Source organism: Malus sylvestris, chromosome 4 (assembly GCF_916048215.2).
Source record: "Malus sylvestris chromosome 4, drMalSylv7.2, whole genome shotgun sequence".
In the NCBI taxonomy this organism is placed as follows: domain Eukaryota; kingdom Viridiplantae; phylum Streptophyta; class Magnoliopsida; order Rosales; family Rosaceae; genus Malus; species Malus sylvestris.
This window is the reverse complement of record NC_062263.1, coordinates 24774854-24798021: the sequence shown is the minus strand read 5'-3', so window position 1 is coordinate 24798021 and position 23168 is coordinate 24774854. Positions and strand designations below refer to the sequence as shown.

The following is a 23168-nucleotide window of genomic DNA, read 5'->3' as shown; positions in this document are numbered from 1 at the left end:
TTATTATTAAATAACGTTAATAGATGATTTTTTTTTGTTAAAATTCAAAGTTTTAAAATTTTTTTTGTTAGTTTTCGTTCTAATTTTCATTAAAATAATAATTTAGAAATTAAATTAGCAGTTTACTCAAAAAAATAATAAGACAAAACTGTTTTCAAAATTAATCCAAAAGACCTTTATCAAATCAAAATTAGTGAGCAGAATTACATATTTATGTTTATTTTTTATTTTTTTAATTTGCAGAAATTAAAATCAATTTACAAAGACAAACGACAACACCAACCGCCAACAAGCAGCGCTTGCTCCCTCCAAAATTTGGCTGTGCTCACTCACTCACTCACTCACTACCGCTTCCGACTCGACTATCATTTCCCGATGGCGACGATCGCATTTGGTTCCAGCCTTGTTTCAGTTCGCGCCGAGCAAACCGACGCTGTTCGGAGCTCGCTGCTGTACACCCAGAACTTCAATTTCTTGCGGTTGAAGAGAAGCTGTGCTTCGTCGATGACGCGGTGGCGCGGCGTCGGAGTTCCACGCGCCACTGCGGAGGCGGTGGGCGGTGGAGTTATTGAGAGGGGAGAGGAGGTGAAAGAGAAGGAGAAAGGTAGCGTTCTGAGAGTTGGCGTCGTTTGCGGAGGTCCCTCGGCGGAGCGTGGGATTTCTCTCAACTCGGCTCGATCAGTTCTCGATCACATTCAGGTAAGAGTTTCTTCACTATAAAGTGTAGAGCTGGCTGTGATTTTCTTTAGGTTCTGTTTGGATGCTGAGAAAATAGTGTAGTAGATAGTGAGTGAGAAAATTGCTTTCTTTGAATTTGAAACAGGGAGGTGATATACATGTGAATTGCTATTACCTTGACGCTGGCCTCAATGCATTTGCAATATCCCCTGCTCAGGTTCGTTTATGTAAAAATGCATTAATTGATTCGAAAATTTCGTAACTTGATCTTCTAAAGTTTGTTAATTTTGCACATTTATATAGGTTTACTCAAACACTCCCGCGGATTTTGATTTTAAACTCGAAAGGTAAAATCTTGTGTATTTGAAGTTTGGAATTAGGTGACCTTGTATGCTGATCTGCCCAAGTATTTGTTTCTGTAGCCTTGCCCAAGGTTTCCGGTCTTTGTCTGACTTCGCTGAACATCTAGCTGGCTCTGTGGACATAGTGTTCCCAGTCATACACGGTCAATTTGGTGAAGACGGTGGCATTCAGGTGTACTATAGCATAACCTTTACTACCATTGCAAGTTTTCAAGATATACACATAACGGTGCATTTATTTTCTGTTTCTTCCTTTGGAATTTAATATTTGAACACACGATGTTGCAGGAGCTGCTGGAAAAGTATAACGTTCCATTTGTTGGCACGGGATCAGGTGAATGTTGCCAAGCATTCGATAAGGTATCAGATGACAATCGACAGTGATTTTATTTCAATAAATATACATATGTAAGAAAAAAGAAAGAAGATGACAATATCTGTGTGATTTTGAGTTATCGCAGTACAATGCTTCGTTGGAGCTCAGCAAACAAGGATTTATAACAGTACCAAGTTGTTTAGTACAGGTACTTTAGCTAAAATTTTCTTTATATAGATAGGTGTGCTTTTTCTAGAGACACTAGGATTAGCATCTGTACAGTGGTACGTGACTAAGTCATAACATTTCCAACAACCTAGACCGGGTAGTCTTCTGTAAGTTGCACAACTTGTGTCCATGCATGATGACATCGTTAGTTGAAGTTTTGATGTTTGTTTCTGTCACTGATTTTTAGTATTGATATTGGTTTTTGAGGACTTTAACTCGGATATTTACATTTTTGTGAATTTTGGCATTGGATGTACTTGCTCCTTCAGTTTCTCTGACTTTAATGACCTGTAGGGAAGTGAAGCAGATGAATCTGAACTGTCAAAATGGTTTGCAAGAAATCAACTGGATGTTGAGTCAGGGAAAGTTGTGGTAAGACACATATCTAGTGTTGTAATGTAAATGAACCCATTTTTTAGTGCGATACTTTATATTTGGTCAGGTTATAAGATATAAGGTCTTTATTATTTTGTTTCAGGTAAAACCAGCACGAGCGGGATCAAGCATTGGTGTTACGGTTGCATATGGTGTGGCTGATACTTTTAGCAAGGCTAATGCAATTATTACAGAGGTAGTTTTCGTTGTTTCTTTTTTGTCCTTTTTGAACTCTTGTAAATATTTCAAGAAAATTTAAGTAGCGTGCATGAAGTTGGACCGGGTTTATGTGAATATGAGTTTTTATGAAAAAGAAGGTGCAATATCTTGATATTAGTTTTTGCAAGAACAAGGTTTTAGTAAAAAGCATTTCTCATGAAACTTGTGCTCTTTTTATGTATGATAGGGAATTGACTCCAAAGTCCTTGTAGAAATATTTCTTGAAGGAGGGAGTGAGTTTACAGCAATTGTTCTTGATGTGGGGTCTGGATTAGATTCCCATCCTGTTGTATTACTACCAAGCGAGGTATGAATGGGCCATGACTGCATTTGCTTCATTTCATTGTATTGGAATTAATTGGTTGAAATATCATCCTCACCGTGTCGAGAGGATGTAGGTATACTACTGATGCAATAGGGACCACTGTACGATGAATATTTGGATTAATAATAGTCTATAAAATGACCAGGTAGAACTTCAATTCCATGACAGTGTTGATAAGGATGCAATTTTCAACTACAGGAGGAAATATCTTCCAACACAACAGGTAGACCTTACAGAATTACACGATATGTGTCAGACCTCTAGACCTTACAGAATCACACGATATGTGTTAGACTGCTAGTTCATCTTTCTGATTTTTAGTATATAAATTGCCAAACAGGTTGCTTATCATACCCCACCTCGTTTTCCGATTGGTGTTATCGAAAGTATTCGAGAAGGAGCATCTCAGTTATTCAGAAAGCTTGGTCTTCGTGACTTTGCTCGTATTGATGGATGGTTTCTCCCTAATTCTATTCATGTACCAACATTGTCAGATAGCAAATTCGGAAGGACTGAGATGGGTACAATATTCTATACTGACATTAATCTGGTAGGAGTGGTGTCTTATAATCTCAATGATTTACATTCCAGGTGTTGATCCTTCTTATCTTTTGATACTCTCTTTGTTGATTCATCAGATTAGTGGGATGGAGCAGACCAGCTTTTTATTTCAGCAAGCCTCGAAGGTCTGTTTTTAATTGTCTTGTAATGGGAGTCATTTTAGCTTCTTTATGGTGTGACCATGTAACTGATTGTTGTTGTTCGGGATCATAATATTTTAATATTTTATATTAATCACTACAATAGCATTTGTTATGAAACTGTTAAACATTCCTTTAAGAATGATTTTTAGAGTATAGGCAATACATGGCGTGCAAATCATGAAAAGCTTGTTATGCATGATACTCCCCAGCCCACACACCATTCATTTTTTCCATTCACTCAGTACTTGTTACGATAATCCTTTTGGTGCCACGACCTTGCCTGAAAACCCCATTTTGGATCCAGGTTGGATTTTCTCATTCAAATATTCTCCGGAGCATAATCCGGCGTGCTTGTATGCGGTATCCAAACCTTGCACCATTTTGTAGTGCATCAGATCATGTTCCTAGAAGATCAAAAACTTCACTGCGTAGTGAACCAGTTTGCAAGGGTAAGCGCAAAGTTTTTGTTATTTTTGGAGGAGACTCGTCAGAGAGACAGGTATCTCTTATCAGCGGAACAAACGTTTGGCTTAATTTGCAAGCTTTTGACGATGTAAGCATCCAATTCATGGACTGATTTTTTTAGTTTACAATATGCGTAATGGTTTGATATGCTGAAGTTGCGGTTTGAAATGTTTAGAATGGGGACACTGATTGAATTTTCACGACAATACATAGAAGTATGGAGGAGGATTTGGATAGAAATCCTATTTTGGAATTAAACTGCTGAATGTATTAGCATGAGTCAACTAGCTTTTACACTCATTCAAAACTTATAACATTTGCCATTTGTTTTCATTTAGAAGAGGAACATTTTATCAAATCTTTGAGTCTGTGTTTGAAGAGTTTTAGCAGCTTCTTACGAAGTTCTTGAGACTATCTTCAGTACTTAATGATTTGGAACTAATTCACTCTGTAGATAAGTGTATTTTCATTGAAAGTATTATTTAATTAATCAAGTGCATGACAGTATGATTTTGTCTAAAATTAGCAATCTTGTTGCCTACAGCTTGAAGTGATTCCATGTTTGCTTGCCCCCACAATTGTCAAAAACAAGGTTGATTTGAGTTCCAGAACCGTTTGGTCTTTACCGTAAGTCTCTCCCTCTCTTGAAAGTTTTCTCATTTATTCGAAGTACAAGTCCCCTAAACACTGCTTTCATAGGATTTAATTAGGTTTCTTTGTGAACAGTTACTCTCTTGTTCTGAGACACACCATAGAGGAAGTTCTTGATGCATGCGTAGAGGCAATTGAACCAGACCGAGTTGCTCATACATCTCACTTAAGGGACAGAGTTGTTCACGATCTTACAGAAGGCTTGAAGAAACATTCTTGGTTTACGGGGTTTGATATCACTGACGAACTGCCCGTAAAATTATCGGTTGAACAGTGGATCAAGCTAGCCAAGGAAGTTCAGGCTACAGTTTTTCTTTCAGGTTTTCTTTGCCAACCATTATCTGCTAGTGGTAGAATGATGATATTTGATTCTCCCCATTATATCAGTACAGTATAACATAATTACCATATCTATGAGAAGAATTGGTGAGAATCAAGAACAACTTATTAGACTGTGACTCGGCTCTATGCAACTGTGCTTAGAGATCAGAAGATTCAGAAATACTTATGAGGTTTATCTAATGTTATTTACAGTGCATGGAGGCATTGGTGAAGATGGCACACTTCAGTCTTTGTTGGAGGTTGAAGGGATTCCACATACAGGTTCATTCTAATCCACACTCGGTTGAGGAGGACATAGTTGTCTTTTTTGTTGTTGTTAAGCATCCTTTTAATCTTTAAATTGAAGGTCCTGGGGTGATGGCATCAAAGATTTGTATGGACAAACTTGCAACGTCCCTTGCTCTTAATCATGTATGCTAATTAAATGTCCAAGAAGATGAATTGGGCTTTTTTGATAGTTTGTGTTTGTATGATCCATATATTTTGCTACTTAACAAAGCATTCTGATCTCTTATAATGAACAGCTGTCGGATTTGGGAGTTCTTACTATCAACAAAGATTTGAGGAGAAAAGAAGATCTCATTAGTTCATCAATACCAAATCTATGGCATGAATTGACCTCAAAGCTTCACTGTGAAACATTATGTGTTAAACCTGCAAGAGATGGATGCTCAACGGGGGTTGGAAGGTTATGGTAGGTTTATGCTTGTTTACTTTTTCCTTTTTTTTTTTATTATGTTTTGTTCAATGGTAGTGAATAGACTGGTAAGCTCTTTATGCACTCAATACCATAATTGCCTTGTCCTGCAATGGAGTTATGATGTACTCTTTCGGGTCAAATTTATTTTTGCATGCAGCTGCGCCGATGACCTTTTAGTGTATGTAAAAGCATTGGAAGACTGTCTTCACCGGATTCCTCCTAATAGTTTCTCTAAGGTATAAAATGGTTTAATTGTAGATCTTCTCAGGATGGCTTCTTATCTCTTTCTGGAGTTTCATTTCAGATATATTTGTTACAAATGTTCGTTTATAGAGTTTCATTTCAGATATATTTGTTACAAATGTTCATTTATATTATTTGTCACTAAAAATATTGCTCTGTGTTTTCTGCGACTATTATCAATAACCACGAGAAAGTAGAATGTAGCTTGTCCTTTAGGCCGTACAACATTTGGCTTCACTGCCTTTAAGTGATTGAGATCCATGCTAATTCAAGTCTTTCCATTCTCTGGCTTCCTCCAAGTATTCACAAGCCTTGTCACTCTTCTTCACTAAGTGTGTATTGTCATGGAAGTTAACATCTTTACCTAGGATTAGTAGGTGATACTAGTTGGAGAGATACGAATTATGTTTAATATATATATATTGCTTCTTCTAATTTTATTTAGCCATTTTATAGAAACTACCTTTGAGTTTGATCTTGGTTTCTGATGTAGGCGCATGGAACAATTGAGATGCCAAACCCCCCTCCAGAGCTCTTAATCTTCGAGCCTTTTATCGAGACCGATAATATAATTGTTTCATCAAAATCTAGAAATGAAAAGGGGCATCAGATCTTGTGGAGCGGAGAGAGTAGATGGGTTGAAATAACTGTCGGAGTTGTTGGAACACAAGGATCTATGCGCTCGCTGACTCCTAGCATCACGGTCAGGGAGAGTGGTGACATTTTAACACTCGAGGAGAAATTCCAAGGTAATCTTTTGTTGATTTTTTTCTTTGCCCCTTCGTTAATTTCCTGCTTACATGTTATTAATGATAAGTTGCTTGCATATGGCAGGTGGGACTGGCATCAATCTGACTCCACCTCCATCATCTATTATTAGGTTTGTCCAGAACCTTTATCCTCCTGTCACTGTTGTTAGTGGAGCTCTTCGTTCTCTGTTCTGCATTCTGTTATTCGAGTCAAAGATGTGTAGAAACTGCCGTTAAATAGGTCCATACATAGGCAGTAAAACTTTTTCTCATACGCCAGATGTTCCAGTGTCATTATCGGACATGTTATTCTAAACTGACTGATTTCATTTAAAATGCAACTTCCACACTACGTTGCTTATTCCGTTCATATTGTATGATCCTCTCTCGTGTTTGAGTTAAAAAGCTATTTTCCTTTTTGAGCTTTGCATGTTCGAATCATTAGTCTAATTTCTTTCTCCCCTCTTAAATCAGCAACGAGGCCTTGCAGAAATGTAAAAAACATATCGAAATAATTGCAAATAGTCTTGAATTAGAAGGATTTTCACGGATTGATGCATTTGTCAACGTGGACAGTGGAGAGGTATGATGTTCGTTCTCTGCTTAACTGATCGAGTTTGGAGTACTCTGCAAGAATTGTGCGCATGTTATTTGCTAACTCATTTTCATTCTGTTGTCAATTTCTTTCCGAAGGTCTTGATGATAGAGGTCAACACAGTGCCTGGAATGACGCCTTCTACCGTCCTGATTCATCAGGTACTCTATTTCTACTAAAAATTTTCTTTCGAGGGTTACTTTGCATCGATAATATTCTTCTGAGCCTGCAACAGAAACTAAATCGAACTATTTTGGTTTTGCATTCCATTAGAGGAAACACACATTCGAAAAAAATTGGTATTTCAAACTTATTGAGGGAGTTTAAAACCTGTTGAAAAGAGGATGATTAAATGCAATACTGTTTAGAGTGAGGATGTGTATTGAGGAAGGAGGAACTGCTAACTAGGTCGACATTTTTCTTGTCCGTTTCAATTTTCAGGCGCTAGCCGAGGAACCTCCCTTGTACCCTCACGAGTTTTTCCGGACGCTGCTTGATTTAGCATTAGAGAGGACCGTTTATACGCCTTAGTAAATTACTGTAGATGTATCTCTGTTGTTTTCGTCTTGATAAACTCGTTTTATTGGGGTTGGAGGGTACCCTTTCAGCTGTGACCTTATGGAATCACCATTTGTATATGTTCACTGTTCATGTTTGTAGTTAATGTAGTGAGAAGATGTTTGTAATAATATTGCAATGTCAACTGGCGTCTGGCAATTAGTCCTTTTTATTTGTTATTGTTTTTTTATGAAAATATATTTTAGAACATAATAAACTTGCTAACCACTTATAGTCTCGCTTGGTGGGTGGTTTTTTGTATTTTTTATTTTGTTGTGAATTTGTTTTTTTTCTTTTGAATCCCTAACGAGAGAAGGGCAATTTTGAAATTATGCACAAATTGTTTGGAAACAATGAGTTTTAATCCAATATACAAGTAAAAGCAAACAAAATATATGAGAAACTATACACCAGAGACCAAACTACACACACACACACACACACACACATGCCCTTTGATCTCCATTTTTTTTTAAAATGGGGATTTAGTGTGGGGCTTACTCAACATCGAATTTCAAGGATTCGAACCTCGATTCATAGATCGTCCTTGCAAAAATTCAATTTAATCAGAAACCATTTGCCTATATAATTATCAAGATAAAATTTTATTATTTTTTATATAACAAAGTATTCGTTAATTTATTTGAATCCAATTAGATGTCTTAAACATTTCTGGTTTGACTAATATTTTGCAAAGATAATCCATAAGGTGCAACTTGAAAAATAGTCGGTTTGGATCGTTAAAGTTTGATGTAATGTGGACCCCACAACTAATCCTCATTTTAATAAAAAAAAATGAGGATCCCTTTGCCTAAAGGGCTTGCGTCTGTGTATATATATATAATAATAATAATAGATTTTGCATGGAAAAATATATTTTGAAGAGTAAATACGATAGTTTGTTGTAGTGGTAAGAGAAAAAAAAACAAAAATTATTCAAATTATTTGGGGTGTCAGAAAGTCAAGCGTGGCATATACAAGTAGAAGTAAACAAAATATATGAGAAACTATACACCAGAGACCAAACTATTCATATATATATATATATATATATATATATATATATTATAATAGATTTTGCATGGAAAAGTATATTTTGAAGAGTATGAATACGATAGTTTGTTGTAGTGGCAAGAAAAATAAAACAAAAATAAAACAAAAATGATTCAAATTCTTTAGGGTGGCAGAAAGTCACGTTAAGTTGTTCATATGCAACCTCCTATCTTTTAGCGCAAGTCTCCGTTGACTAGCGAGACAATGACGATCGGTGACATTGTGGCAACCAAAAAGTCATGTGTGAACACCCTAAGAATTTGAATCATTTTTTTAATATTTTTGTTAATTTTTCTTACCACTACAACAAACTATCATATTCATGTTCTTCAATAATATATTTTTTGGTGTGTGGAGCCTGACTCTTTTTTTTAGCGCAGGGAGTTCACCTCGTTTTGCGTTCGCGAAGCCTGCCTCGTCTTGTGTGCCTGGGTTTGCCTTGTTATGCATATGAGCTATCCACATCATTTTGCATGTCAGAAGCCTGCCCATTTTTGTGTCCATGGAGATCGCGTCATTTTGGCGTGCACGAAGCCAACCTTGTTTTCCATGTGCTGGGCGAGTCTGGATTTGTGCAACGTATCCTGCCTCGTTTTCCGTGCACAAGCATTTCTATGCTAGAAGCCCACATCGTTTTCTGTGAGTAGAGCCTGTCTTGTTTTGTGTATCATGGTTTGCCTCGTTTTGCACGAGCTGAGTCCATCTCATTTTGGTGCGTCGAGCCCGACTAATACCCATGTTTTTTTGACAAATTTTTTTTATCTTCGCAAAATATTTTTCCTGAGTATTAAATTAAACTTTTTAAGGAATTTGGAAGCAATTTTACAGTTGGGTAAATTACATAGTAGCCCCTCAGGTTTGAGGTCTATTGCAATCTTATACAACATCTTTAAAACATTTCACTTTCATACCTCAAGTACTATTTTATTTCAATTTCATACCAACCGTTACATTTTCCATCCATGGATCTGTTAAATGCTGACGTGGCTGCCACATATATACCACGTGGTTGCCAAATGTCTGCCACGTGGCAAATAAAATAATTTTTTATTTTTTTTTAAAACCTGAATTTTCTCAACCAAAAAAAAAAAAAAAAAATTGAAACCCACTGCAAGAAGAAGAAGAGGAAGAGGAGATCGGGGGTGGGGAGGGTTGCTGGGTGCGGGGGGGGGGGGGGGGTGACGGGAGGAGGGTCGTCGGAGGAAGAAAAAAAAAAAAAAAAAAGAAACCCAGATTTGCAAGAAGAAGAAGAAGAAGGAGAAGAGGGAGGAAGGGAGCTGGGTCGAGGTGGGGGGCGGGGGGGGGGGGGACGGGAGGAGGGTCGTCGGAGGAAGAAAAAAAAAAGAAAAAAAAAAAGAAACCCAGATCTGCAAGAAGAAGAAGAGGGAGGAAGGGAGCTGGGCGCGGGGGGAAGAATAAGAAGAAGAAGAAGAAGAAGAAGAGGGAGGAAGGGAGCTGGGTCGGGGTGGGGGCAGGGGGGGACGGGAGGAGGGTCGTCGGAGGAAGAAAATCAAAAAAAAAAAAAAAAAAAAACCCAGATCTGCAAGAAGAAGAAGAAGAGGGAGGAAGGGAGCTGGGCGCGGAGGGAAGAAGAAGAAGAAGAAGAGGGAGGAAATGAGCTGGGTCGGGGTGGGGGGAGGGTCGGTTGGGGGGGGGGGGACGGGAGGGGGGGAGGGAGTTGGGTCGGGGTGGGGGGAGGGTCGCTGGGCGCGGGGGGGGGGGGGGGGACGGGACAGGAGGAAGGGAGCTGGGGTCGGGGTGGAGGGAGGGCCGCTGGGCGCAGGGGGGACGAGAAGGGGTTCTTCTTCTTCTTCTTCTTGTCGCTGGGGAGGGACAAATTTTTTTTTCTTTTCTTCCTTTTCCTCATTCTTTTCCTCCTTCTGATCGCTGGTTGCAGATGTGGATTGTTTTTTTTTTTTTTGGTTGAGAAAATTCAGGTTTTAAAAAAAAAAATTAAAAAATTATTTTATTTGCCACGTGGCATATATATGGCAGCCACGTCAGCATTTAACAGATCCATGGATGGAAAATGTAACGGTTGTATGAAATTGAAATAAAATAGTACTTGAGGTATGAAAATGAAATGTTTTAAAGATGTTGTATAAGATTGCAATAGACCTCAAACCTGAGGGGCTACTATGTAATTTACTCTTTACAGTTTATTGAGCAACAAATGCATTCTAGTAGAATATTTAAGCCGAAAACTAAAACAATTAGTGAAAAACATAGTAGTGAGTCCTAGAACATTGTCAAATGGGGTTCGACACTCAAAGAATTTCAACGGAAAGTCTCAGCTTAATTTGCAAAACTTCACAGTGAGGACGAAGGTGAAAATAAATAGATTGAACGGTGATTTATGTACGAATTTACAAAACCAACTGAAAACCATGAGTGTTAATCCATGTTTTTTTTTTCTTAAAAAATGTATTTTGTGAGTATTAAGGAAATTTTTATAATGTATTTGGAAGCGGATGTACAATTTATGGAGCAATAAGTGTCTGTTTGTAGAATATTTAAGCTGAAAAGTAAAATAATAAGTAAACAATATAAAGATGTTAAAATGTGTGTGTGTGTGTGTATATATATATATATATTCTTTTTAATATTAGAGCTATTAAAATCATTTATGGGTGAGGTTTAAACAAAAAATAGCAGAAGTTTTCTTTTGTTAAATAGTCTTTCACCATCTTTTAGTTGACAAAGAAAATTCTATTAATACGCCTATCTATTGCCAATATTAATCTTCTCAGAGAACCAATCTGATATGAAAACGTAACCTATCCAGAAAGAGTTAAGGTAATTTATCAAATTTTAATTTTGAATAAATTTAAAATTTACAACTTTAGAAAAAAAAATAACAAAAACAAAAAACTCCAACGTTAGTGGTGGTTTCATGGTTATGCTTCATTTATTTTTTTAAATGACTTTTTAATAAAATTATAAATTAGTTATTTAATTAAAAATTTTAAAAGGCATAATCTAATATAAAAAAGTTAATTGTTAAACGCGTATGCATGTAGTAAAAGACTAATTATTGTAAAATGTCAAGATATTTAGTTTGTTTTTGTTGTTCTTAACTAGCCGAGACAAATAATTTTTTTCAAATAAAATTGAAGCGTGTGGCAAGAGGCTAATCGTTGTAAAATGTCAGAATTCATTTTATTTCTGTTGTTCTTAACCGCCGAGACAAACGAATTTTGTCAAATAAAACTGACAATTTATTGTTCACAATGGCTCAAAATTTTGTTAGAAATACCAAACAAGTTAAAAACTTTCCTGTTGTTAACTTGTTAGTTGTTTCAAAGAGGCTATTTTAGGTGGCTGCGGGTCTGTTGTTACAAAACTCCCCAGTCCCCAGTCCCCAGCCACCCACCACCCACCACCCACCACCCCCATCCACTCAGCCCCTGAAAGCCACTAAGCCGGCCACCCGTGCCTTACTCGTCGGCATCCCACAGCCCGCAAATCCGACGCTGTCCGAAGACGTTGGCTCTTCAGTGGAATCCTCGTCCTCGGCAGCAAACTGGAAACACCCGACGCTGTCCGAAGACGTTGACTTTTCAATGGAATCGCCGTCCTCGGCAGCAAACTGGAAATACCAGACGCTGTCCGAAGATGTTGACTCTTCAGTGGAATCGTCGTCCTCGGCAGCAAACTGGAAACACTCGGTCCTGTATTTGTCTTTCCTCTGCTCAGTCATCTACTTTTTTCACACCCAAATCTCTCACAATTTGCTAATCGGCCATCGGCCTGTCAGAGTAAAAAAAACCAGCCCAGATCTTCCCCTTCGTTTCCGGTCCGACGGAACCTTCAAAATCCTTCAGGTAATTACTCATCGTCTTCTTATGCTTTTACTGTATGATCTATAAGATTAACTAAATGATTAGGATTTTAATGGGGTTTTCGTTAATTAAGGTGGCTGATATGCATTACGGGAATGGAAGGTTGACTCGCTGCCGAGATGTGTTGGACTCCGAGTTTGACTGGTGTTCTGATCTCAACACCTCCCACTTCCTGAGGAAGATGATTGAAGTTGAGAAGCCTCATTTCATTGCTTTTACAGGTACATTTTTTTGTTTCTCCGACATAAAAATGTTTTATGATTTTTTGTTTTGTTTTGTTTTTGTTTTTGTTTTGGTTTGCTGTCTGAGTTTTTAGGTATATATTTTCTTTTTGTTTTTGTGGATTTTGTTCCATTATAATTTGATTAGGATGCTAAACCAACTTAATTGGTTATCAAAGCTTAATTAAACATCTAAACCAAGAAAAACAGTCATATCAAAGTCCACAAGGATGAATGCTTAAAACTAAAACTTGTTGATTATCTCTAGGTTATATATTAGGTGCAACTCTTGCCTCTGGACCTTCATATTTTTTTACCTTCTATACCAAGGCCTAAGTTCTTCATGCAGCACATTTACGAGGTGGCAAAAAGTTAAATGTGGTCTTAGTTAATTTAGGAGTGGAATTTTTTGCCATTCTACCGTACCATACTATTACCATACCGATTTTGTGCCATTTTGTATGCCAAACGGTAATTTTATTGAATCAAAGATATTTGGTATGGTATTGGTATCCAAATCCTACCGAATATATATATATATATATATATATATATATATAGGGAATTGCAATATAATACTAATTACTAACATTTATCTTTAATATATTTCATTTAGTTTGCAACTTGAAGTCTTCGACTTCTATTTGATTTGGTTTGGTTTGTAACCCTAATATCTTTAATCCTTGATGTATGGTTTGACTCGCTAAATGTGTGTGAAATAATGATGAATCTTGGTTGTATAAAGCAAAAATCGTTTTGGGCCTGAACAAGAAAATAATCCTATAGCAAATTGGTACAACACCATTACCATACACGCCAACCGGATTTTCTGACAAACCGAAATTTGGTATGTCAATGATACTAGATTTTGTCATACCAAAAGTTTGGTATGGCAATTGGTACAAGGATTTTGGTACGGTAACCATTTTGAACCCACCCAATTCATGCATCCAATGAAGCCATAATCCGGTAAACTTAATTCCTCAGTTATGCAAGTGTTCCTAAGTGAATGTTGGCACAAATTATCTGAAAAGAAAGCCAACTGTACTTATAGTTTACAATGTGTTATGGTCCAACTTTCAACTTACAGATGCACACACAAGTATTGGTTTTGACTTGGTTCTTGCAAACAGGAGATAATATATTCGGGTCAAGCTCTGTTGATGCTGCTGAATCCATGCTTAGAGCATTTGGTCCTGCCATTGATTCAGGAGTTCCATGGGCAGCAGTTTTAGGAAACCACGACCAAGAATCTACGATGACACGTGAGGAACTGATGTCTTTTATCTCACTTATGGATTATTCAGTTTCACAAGTTAATCCATTAGCTGAGGATCTCTCTAAAGGAGGAAGCACGAAAAACATTGATGGATTTGGCAATTATGATCTGAGAGTATATGGTGCCCCGGGATCCTATTTGGCAAACACAAGCATCCTCAATCTTTTCTTTCTTGACAGTGGAGACAGGGAAACTGTTGAAGGAGTTCAAACTTATGGTTGGATTAAGGAATCTCAACTCCATTGGCTTCGTGACATTTCTCAGGGATTTCAGGTATACTTTCAACAAATGCAACGCATAAGAACAATGCTGCTGCATTTTGTTTCATTTGTTCTGATTGGTTTCTAATTGTTCTGATGATTATGAATTGAATTGAGAAACTTTTTCGTACTTGCTTGGTAAAGTGACATTTTCATTAAAATTCACATATTCATTTCTGTATTTAGTGGAAATGTGTTCCCTATGTTTTCAAAAAACATTAACACCCCCCACTCTTGTTTGCAAAATTGCAATTCCATACCTGCATCAAGTTGTTCATCCTGTATTTTGTATGATTTGCTCATCATGTGCGTCCTTTCCCCACAAGGGAGGTTTCTTTAGATTTAGATTTCATTAACATGTTGCAAGAAACACACTAACAGGGCCACATTGGATATCTAGATCGCTCAGCAGAGGCTTTTCCTCCGGACAAACCACCAGCGCTTGTATTTTTTCATATCCCAATTCCAGAGGTCCGGCAGCTGTGGTACAAAAAGATTGTTGGCCAGTTTCAGGAGGCTGTGGCATGTTCAAAAGTGAACTCAGGAGTTTTGCAGACCCTTGTATCCATGGGAGACGTGAAAGCCGTGTTCATGGGACACGATCATACCAATGACTTCTGCGGGAATCTTGATGGTATTTGGTTTTGTTATGGTGGGGGCTTCGGGTACCATGGTTATGGAAACGCTAGGTGGCCAAGGAGAGCAAGGGTCATATTGGCAGAACTTGGGAAGGGAAAGAAAGGCTGGATGGGCGTTGAGAGGATTAAGACATGGAAGCGTCTTGACGACGAGAAACTGAGCAAGATTGATGAGCAAGTCTTGTGGAAACATGAACCATCAGGATAGTCCCGATTCATAAGGTATCCTATTTCTACTAAACAAATTCTTCTTTTGAGGGTTACTTTTGGGCCTGCAATGGAAATTAGATCGAACTATTTTGGTTTTGCATTGCAATCGAGGAAACACGTAATTATTCAAATAAACACTCTTTATTGGTAATTTAAAAAAATTGGTATTTCAAACCGTTGAGGAAGTTTAAAACCTGTTGAAAAGAGGATGATCAAATGCAATACTGTTTAGAGTGAGCATGTGTATTGAGGAAGTAGGAACTGCTAACTAGGTCGACATTTTTCTTCCCCGTCTCAATTTTCAGGCACTAGCAGAGGAACTGCCCACATGCCCTCACGAGTTTTTCCGTACACTGCTTGATTTAGCATCAGAGAGGAGAGGACTGTTTAATTGAAATTCCGTTCCTAGATTTCACTATTGCAAACTCCGTATTTGTATTAAGGATATTTTATATTATTTTTGGGAATTTATATTAAAGTTAGATTTTAATTAAACTAATTACGAAGTTTGAATTTTGGTCAGTAATCATTAAAAGTGGACTTTATGGGGTCACGCTAAGTATAATTGGATAGAGTTTGACCCTACGAGCGCGTAGGCAAAAACAGTTCGCGAATTGAAGTTGAAATGAAGAAATTAGGGATGTTTTAGTTGTTTGAAAAATAAAAATAAAAAAATAAAAAAATAAAAAGAGAATTGGGCCAATTAGAGGGGGAAGAAAGGAAGGGAAAGGAGGGAGAGAAAACCACCCCAAACTAGATCCCCTAACAACCTGCGACCCAACCCGATGGCATCCATGTTTTCCAATGCCTATCATGGTGGTTTTTCGGCGAGTTGAAGCCACTCACCACCTAGAAAACATTTCCCATTGTTCCCTTTACCAATTCCACCCCAAAATGGAAGAAATTTGGCTTGATTTCACAAAGAACCGCATCGGTGGGTACGAATGACACACCCCGACCGAGATCAAGGCATGCTGGCCGTCACGTGAGAGTGACATAGCCATGTGCACAGTGCAGAAGCAATAATGAAAAGAAATATACGAATAATAAAAAACCAAATTACTATAGTGCACAACTAAACAGGAAGTGATCGGAGTTAGTTACAAACGTAAATACTCCTAATCAGAGCATAGTAAGTCTAGGTGCAATCTAGTAGGACAAGTACTAGTTATATAGTACCAGAAATGTCCTACTATTATTTAGGTAGGTCAGAACTACTGACGTCCTCAAGCCACCAACAGCAAGCTTACTTAAAACCTGGAGGGGCGCAAAACAGAAAACGTGAGTGGGTAAAAACAAATGTTATACAAAATCAGTTTCTTTATCAACATATCTAACCCATCGCTGTAAAACATATATAATTTTTCCCAGAATCAGAATATAAGCATATACATAATATATATATATTTATCATATCAATTCAATTCATGCTTCACATAATCATTTTCAAACATATGTCATGCCAATATATAACAGAGTAAGCAATTCAGGTAAGAATAAATTCATAGAAATATGATATGTTAGCCGGAACCCCTGTGGTAGTCTGTACGGCTAAATTCATAGCTCAAAGTTACTCTAGCCGGAGTCACTACAATGACCTATACGGCAACATACTGCACATAAGTCGGAACCACTAAAAAGGGGTTTGTACGATAAGATTGGGTGTAATATAATTATGCTCAATTCTATTCTCTCATAATAGCCGGGCGATAAATCGCTAGTCACCTACGAGTTAGAACCATAAATAAGGTCTATACAACAAGATTGTGCACTTAAGTTGGATCCAATTTGAGCATATAGTGCGGGAGGTGACGTAAATAAACAGGCATGTACTTTATATCTCTGGCTAAATCACAATCACCCTAGGTGCAGTTTTATGAGCTCAACATTATTCAATCACATATCATATAATCGATGATTCACATAACCAAACGTAACTTACCTGAACTTACCTGTGCCTTCACAGCACCACATTTATATATATATATATATATATATATATATATATATATATATATATATATGCAACCATGAAATGCATATTCAGAATACAAAAGCATTTGACATATTATTTCAAAGCAAACTTTCCTAAAAATGCATTTCTGGGAAATATATCAAGTATATAAGTATATACTGAAAACAAAAGCCCACTCACTGATATGTCGACGGGTCGTAACCCCCGAGTCGCCCCTGAATACGCTCGTCCATGGGATAAGCCTCACCTATATGCGAATTAACAATAAAAACGTTATTTTAAAGCACATAGACAAAACTATCTAATAACTTCTCATGCAAAGCTCAATTTTGGTATTTGAATATACCAGTGTGACCTACACAACCTCACGAACATCGTGAAATTTTTAAAATAATTTTTCTATGGCTCATGCGTCCTCACGCGCCGGGGAGGGCACGGCCTCACGGGCATCACCTTCAACCTCCAGACACCGGACAGCGTCGTCGGCGCCGGATTCTGGGCAGACCTGTAACTGCCTTTTTCTCGCTCGTTTTTGCACCATTTTTTATAAAATTTTCACCATAATGTCATAAATCACAAGAGGAAGAAGGTTATACCTCTTGGAAGCTTCAAATCCCTCGAAAACTCGTCGGGAGAATCTTACCAAACCGGCCACCTTCGAACCTCGTGATCCCGATGTCAAAACTGAGCCAAAGAAGCACTCCGAGCTTCATGAGAACCTCATAGAGCTCGCTGTGAACTTGGATTGTCCTAAAACATAACCATTCAAAAGTTCATAAATAGTGCTCAACTCGGAGCTTGAATTTTCAACGTGATATCGAACGAGTTCTTACCTGAAATGAGTACCTTTGAACTCGTATGGTCCTCATGAACACAATGGTACCATTTTCTTCCTCGATCTGTGAAGATTTGGCTTGGTTCAAGGTTGTCCGTACGGAGGAGAGGGAATAGAGAGTGAGTCTGAGAGAGAGTACGGGAAAGAAGAGTGAGAAAGGGTATGGATGTGTGTGTGTGGTTCCAAAATGTACACCAATCAAAACTCTTTAATCTTTTATCTCTAATTGGGTCCAATTAGTTAGGGATAAAACTTATTGACCCAGTCTCTTAACCCAAAATACAAACACATACCCGACGCTCAAGGGTAAATTCGTCTTTTCACAACCACGATAATTATTTCTTGGGACGAGCTGTGACAACTGAGGTTCTATGGTGGCGATCCATCAATCTTGAAGCTAACTCCATCAACCATTACCACCAATAGACACCCCTCACCCTTAGGAACAAAGCCCATGCTTTGGTTAGGGCGTCAAAACTGTTTTGGAGTCGAATTAAGAACACCCAAATTTAAGGGTTTCCGGTGGTTCGAGGGCGATTTGAGGTGTTTCTCGGCCAAATTGAACTTCGACCCAGGTATGAAAGTTGTTCCTCTCGTTGAACTCTACTTGCTTGTAAACTTTGGTAATTTTTAGCGTTAGTCGGAAAATCAAGTTTCCGTTCGCCAGAAACCGCCACTTGCGGCGACGCGTGCCCAGTGGGCCACCGATGCTATCTTAAGCTAAATTGATGTCCTTATATCAGATTTGATATTTGTATGGCGTGGTTTGATTGTTTGAACCTAGTTTCATTACGATACATCACTTGATCATTATATGAATTGACGATCTGATCGTTTGATCGTCACCAAACCTTAATATGTTATGGTACATAACTTTTGAGGACCATAGGAACTGATGAATTGGAAATTTGATGTACGGATCTTCCCAAATTGAATTTCTAAGTTTTTAAAACCAAACGTTGATAGCAACCTAAATTCTAGCAATTGACGGAGATCCAACTGTTGGATTGTTCCGAAATTTTAGAATATTGTTCTAGAAGACAAATGAGATCCTTGGGAAGTTACGGATCGGAAATCCATAGGCAGATGTTCCAGATAGACTTGTATAGGGTTATGGACCCACCATAGACGGAAAGTTGATCTTTGGTCAATATGTTGCGAATTGAGGGTTTAGTGGGCCTATATTGGTTAGTGAGTTATCTTGGTTAATGTATACATCAGTTAACATGTATGGGACGTCATATTGTGAAATATATATGTGTTCATTCATCTTCTTAATAATGTAAATGATAAGTATGATAAATGTTATGACAATGTGATCCTAGAATCCTATTAGATGTATTCGGTAGAATTTATATACTTGTGTGACATATTAGCTGGTGGCCATGAGAAGTTGATGGTGTAGGTGACTAAGTTGTAACTCATAGGGGTTGAGTTGTGGGTAGGTTGTGTGTTGAATTTACTGCACCATGTAGCAGTGGTGCATGGATGGTCCTGCTTGGTATATCTGCGTTGGGGGACCATACATATTTCAGGGGTGATCATGCTTGGTATATCCGTGATGAGTGATCACTACCTGCACGATGAGATTATGCTATGGGCTTGGTATATCCGCATTGGGGGACCATACGCATTCTAGGAGTGATCATGCTTGGTATATCCGCATTGGGTGATCATTACCTAAAGCTATATGATACAGTCCTGCTTGGTATATCCGCGTTGGGGGACTGTTAGGGGTGATTATGCTTGGTATATCCACATTGGGTGATCACTGCCTACGTTATTAGACTATGCATATGGTTCTGCTTGGTATATCCACTTTGGGGGACCATACGCATTCTAGGAGTGATCATGCTTGGTATATTCGAGTTGGGTGATCACTACCTAGAGTTTGGATGTGGTCCTACTTGGTATATCCGCGTTGGGTGATCATTACTTGCACGATGATGATTAGTTGTACTTGGTACATTCCGACAGGCGATTATATTTTAGTTGAATTTCGTTGAGTGGTCTGGAATCCTTACTCTTGCTCATTTTCATAAGGTTAGTCCGACCCTAGATTCAAGTGAATGGGGAATACCCACATTAGACCTTGTGAATATAAATGAAATTCACCATGTTATTACTTATAATCCAAGTGGGGAATTATGTAGAGTTCTTTAATTAAATTCATGAAATGATATGTTATTTCATTGATTGATTAACGTAGTTAGACGTTAATATCGTGCATCTTTGATTCATGGATTTGATTAATTGACGCGATTGTGGAGTGTCGTTGGATATGATTGTTATTAATACAATTAGATTAGTTGATCAATGTGACTAGAGGATACTATTGTGCTTTGTTGATTCTTTGATATATTACATGCTATGAATTGTGATTTTATGTTGAAACATAGTGATTTATATGATAGATGAAATAGAAACCTTGATTGTCATGTGGGTTCGTTATGTAGCTTGAATCCAATAATTCATGCTTGTCCAAATGATTGATTGAGGAATGTTATGCCTTTCGGCTTGAACGGACTGTGATATATGTCGAATTATAGCGAGGGGTGAACTACAAATAGCTTGATCCCTTTTTAGAGTACGTAGGTAGTCTAACGAGGAGGTTAGATACAGCCATAAAGTATATGGAAAATTACTATGAGATTCGATTCTCGAGTTATGCTTTGCGATATCCTGCCATATCCCGGAGGCGGGGTATGTTAGATATACATGTAATTGGTGACTTCACGTGTTGATTTTGGATGTACGTCGGAATAGGGACGTGAAAGTTTATACGTCTTAGTAAATTACTGTCGACATCTTTCTGTTGTTTTCGTCTTGATAAACTCGTTTTATTTGGGTTGGAGGGTATCCCTCTCAACTGTGACCTTACGGAATGACCATATGTATTTGTTCACTCAATGTTCATGTTTGTAGTTTATGTAGTGAGAAGATGTTTGTAATATAGTAATGTCAACCGGCAAACAAACTTGAACAAGGCAAAAGCATCAGAATTTCACAGCTGTCAGGCACATTTACGCCGTTTTCATTTCTTTTTCTCATGTAAATATTTGTTTGTTTTAATGAATAACATGCTGTGATTACATTCAAAAGACGAATGTTGTGGTAATTAAAGAATGCCTTTTTTGTTTCATTTGGATTGTGGATGAACTTTCTGGGCTACATTTGGATTGTGGGCTACTTTTTGACTAAGAGATATCATCACTACCTAAAACTTCAGATATATCGTCACTGCTATTATAGGATCCGATCTATTGCAACCACTAATGCCCTGTTTGAGATTGGTCCTATAGGGGCTAAAAGTGATTTTTGACAACCATAAGTGCTTCTAACTACATTCGGTAGAAAATTTTAAACGCACATCTTGGATAAGCATGTTTTCATGAAATATTTCTATCAGTTAATACTAAAATCACTTTTAGCAAAAATGGTTATCGTTAGAAGTGCTTTCTGCAAAAGCAATCTTAAATCAACGTTAAGATTTTGGTTTCGAAAGAATCGGAGTTTCATCTTACTTAATCAATACCAAACGTAAGACATGCCATGAATTAACCTCAAACCTTCTAATCTTCTCCTCTCCTCGGGTACCAAAAGATAGCAATGCGGGAGCATATCGACTGATATTCCACTCCATTCCCTGCGTTCCGTTGGTACCAAAAGGCCAGTTGTGACCGTGGTATTAGACCGATGCAGCTTAGTTTTTGTGCTGTTTTTCTTAAACCCTGCAAAACAATCCAAAACTTTCTTCACTTCATTTTCCCTCGATGTACTTTCCCATCAGATAATTGCAATGCACAAAGACATTTCAAACCGGTAATAGGTTTGTCAAAACACTTCTCTAGAACTTGGTTAAATTAAACCGTTTTTTAGCTGTCTGTAAGCTGCAGATCTTTTTATCCTTCTTTTTTGGTGGGAACTAGGATGACATATGTCGCTAATTGAAAGTCCGGAACATGTGAAGGACTTGGTAAAGACAGAAGACTATGTGTTCCACTGTTCCTCTCTGATCATCAGTAGCCACAGCAAGATTTTTCAATTGATAGGTAACAATTCTCTCTCTTCTGGATTTCAATGAATTTGATCATGGGTTTTCGCCCTAGTGACGTCTACTTTAGCCTTGCCTAGTGTAGTGATTCAACTTCCATGGCGAATGAATTTTTAGTTTGTAATCTTCATTTACATGAAGGAATTTTTTTGAGTTTTGTCAATTGTTTGTTTCGAACTCTTCATCAGCGTCTTGGGGTAACCAACTTTCAATGATTAGCTTGTTTTTCGTGTTATGTTTATGACCAGCTTCTTGGGCTAATCAAATTTCCATGATTAGCATGTTTTTTGTGTTATGTTTATAATTTGGGACTCTGGCATTGAACATCTGATGTAATTCTAGGATATCGAACGTGATTCCATGAACTTGTAAAAGATACTGATCGAGGTACAGTCTGGTTCAGCATTCTGAATTGCAGTTTCTTTCCGAATGCAAGAGATTCATTCTATGAATTTCAGTTTTGGCTGCAATGTGACTCCAGCTGTGGTAGTAGCATAGAAGAGATTGATTAAAGACTTAACTTGAGAGTGAAGTACCACTAAGATGGTTACGAGGCTGATGACAACAATGTGCTTTGTTTTTCGAAATCACAAAAGGGACGGCTTACGTAGTGACAAAAGGTCACAGAAGAGATGAAATATCAGGTACTGCACCTTCTTCAAATAGGCAAGGTTTTCAAAAACGTTTCAATGGGATTCTTGCTCAGAAGATTGATAGGGCACCCCCGAGTAAAATCTGCAGAAAATGGATCAAGAATCATCTGAATATGGCACTCCTTTTGTGGATAGTTTGTGTTGCTGTCTCCGGAGCAATCCTTTTTCTCATGATGACAGGAATCTTAAACCATGTCCTACCGACGCAGTCACAGAGAAATGAGTGGCATGAGATTAACAATCAAATTCTCAATGCTCTCTTCACTCTCATGAGTCTTTACCATCACCTGAAAAGGATATACTGTAAGAACGGAACTTACAAGCCCCATGAACAGTTAAACATTATGGTCGTTGTTGTGTTACTCCATCTGGATTGCTTTGCTCGGTATTCCTTGTGTACGCTTAACTTGGGATACAAAAGATCTGAGCGACCGGCTATTGGTGTTGGTGTCTGCCCTTCAGTTGCAATTGCTGCTCCTGCAATTGCAGGTGTGTACTGCATTGTCAGCTCCCTTGGCACGGAGTATGAAGTTGATAGCAAATCGCAGGATCATATTCTCACAAACCGAACATTTGCATCTAGAAATGAGCAAAAGATTGCTGAATTTGAACCCCAATGGAGAGGGGGGTTTATTTGA

General features: G+C 37.9%; 3 protein-coding genes across 4 annotated transcripts; all 3 read left to right on the top strand.

The window, feature by feature from the left end:
* The first annotated feature begins 279 nt into the window (after positions 1–279).
* On the top strand, positions 280–7738 carry LOC126620274 (uncharacterized). The gene is made up of 24 exons (XM_050288787.1): positions 280–699; positions 824–895; positions 982–1025; positions 1101–1212; positions 1329–1400; positions 1502–1564; positions 1879–1956; positions 2063–2155; positions 2366–2485; positions 2649–2726; positions 2844–3053; positions 3142–3189; positions 3512–3760; positions 4217–4299; positions 4399–4643; positions 4858–4926; positions 5012–5076; positions 5190–5359; positions 5523–5601; positions 6102–6357; positions 6443–6488; positions 6832–6940; positions 7051–7113; positions 7394–7738. The coding sequence occupies exons 1-24, from the start codon at positions 376–378 to the stop codon at positions 7481–7483; spliced, it is 2838 nt and encodes a 945-aa protein (XP_050144744.1). The 5' UTR covers positions 280–375; the 3' UTR covers positions 7484–7738.
* Positions 7739–11804: 4066 nt separating this feature from the next.
* On the top strand, positions 11805–15512 carry LOC126620098 (probable inactive purple acid phosphatase 28). 2 transcript variants are annotated; one of them, XM_050288577.1, is made up of 5 exons: positions 11809–12387; positions 12479–12626; positions 13760–14178; positions 14547–15025; positions 15319–15512. In XM_050288577.1, the coding sequence occupies exons 1-4, from the start codon at positions 12127–12129 to the stop codon at positions 15009–15011; spliced, it is 1293 nt and encodes a 430-aa protein (XP_050144534.1). In that variant the 5' UTR covers positions 11809–12126; the 3' UTR covers positions 15012–15025; positions 15319–15512. The 2 variants fall into 2 exon arrangements, with proteins under 2 accessions (XP_050144535.1, XP_050144534.1); XM_050288578.1 differs by lacking the exon at positions 15319–15512 and having other exon boundaries at positions 11805–12387; positions 14547–15198.
* A 7131-nt stretch (positions 15513–22643) lies between these two features.
* On the top strand, positions 22644–23168 carry LOC126618256 (uncharacterized). Its single transcript, XM_050286309.1, has one exon. The coding sequence runs from the start codon at positions 22644–22646 to the stop codon at positions 23166–23168; it is 525 nt and encodes a 174-aa protein (XP_050142266.1).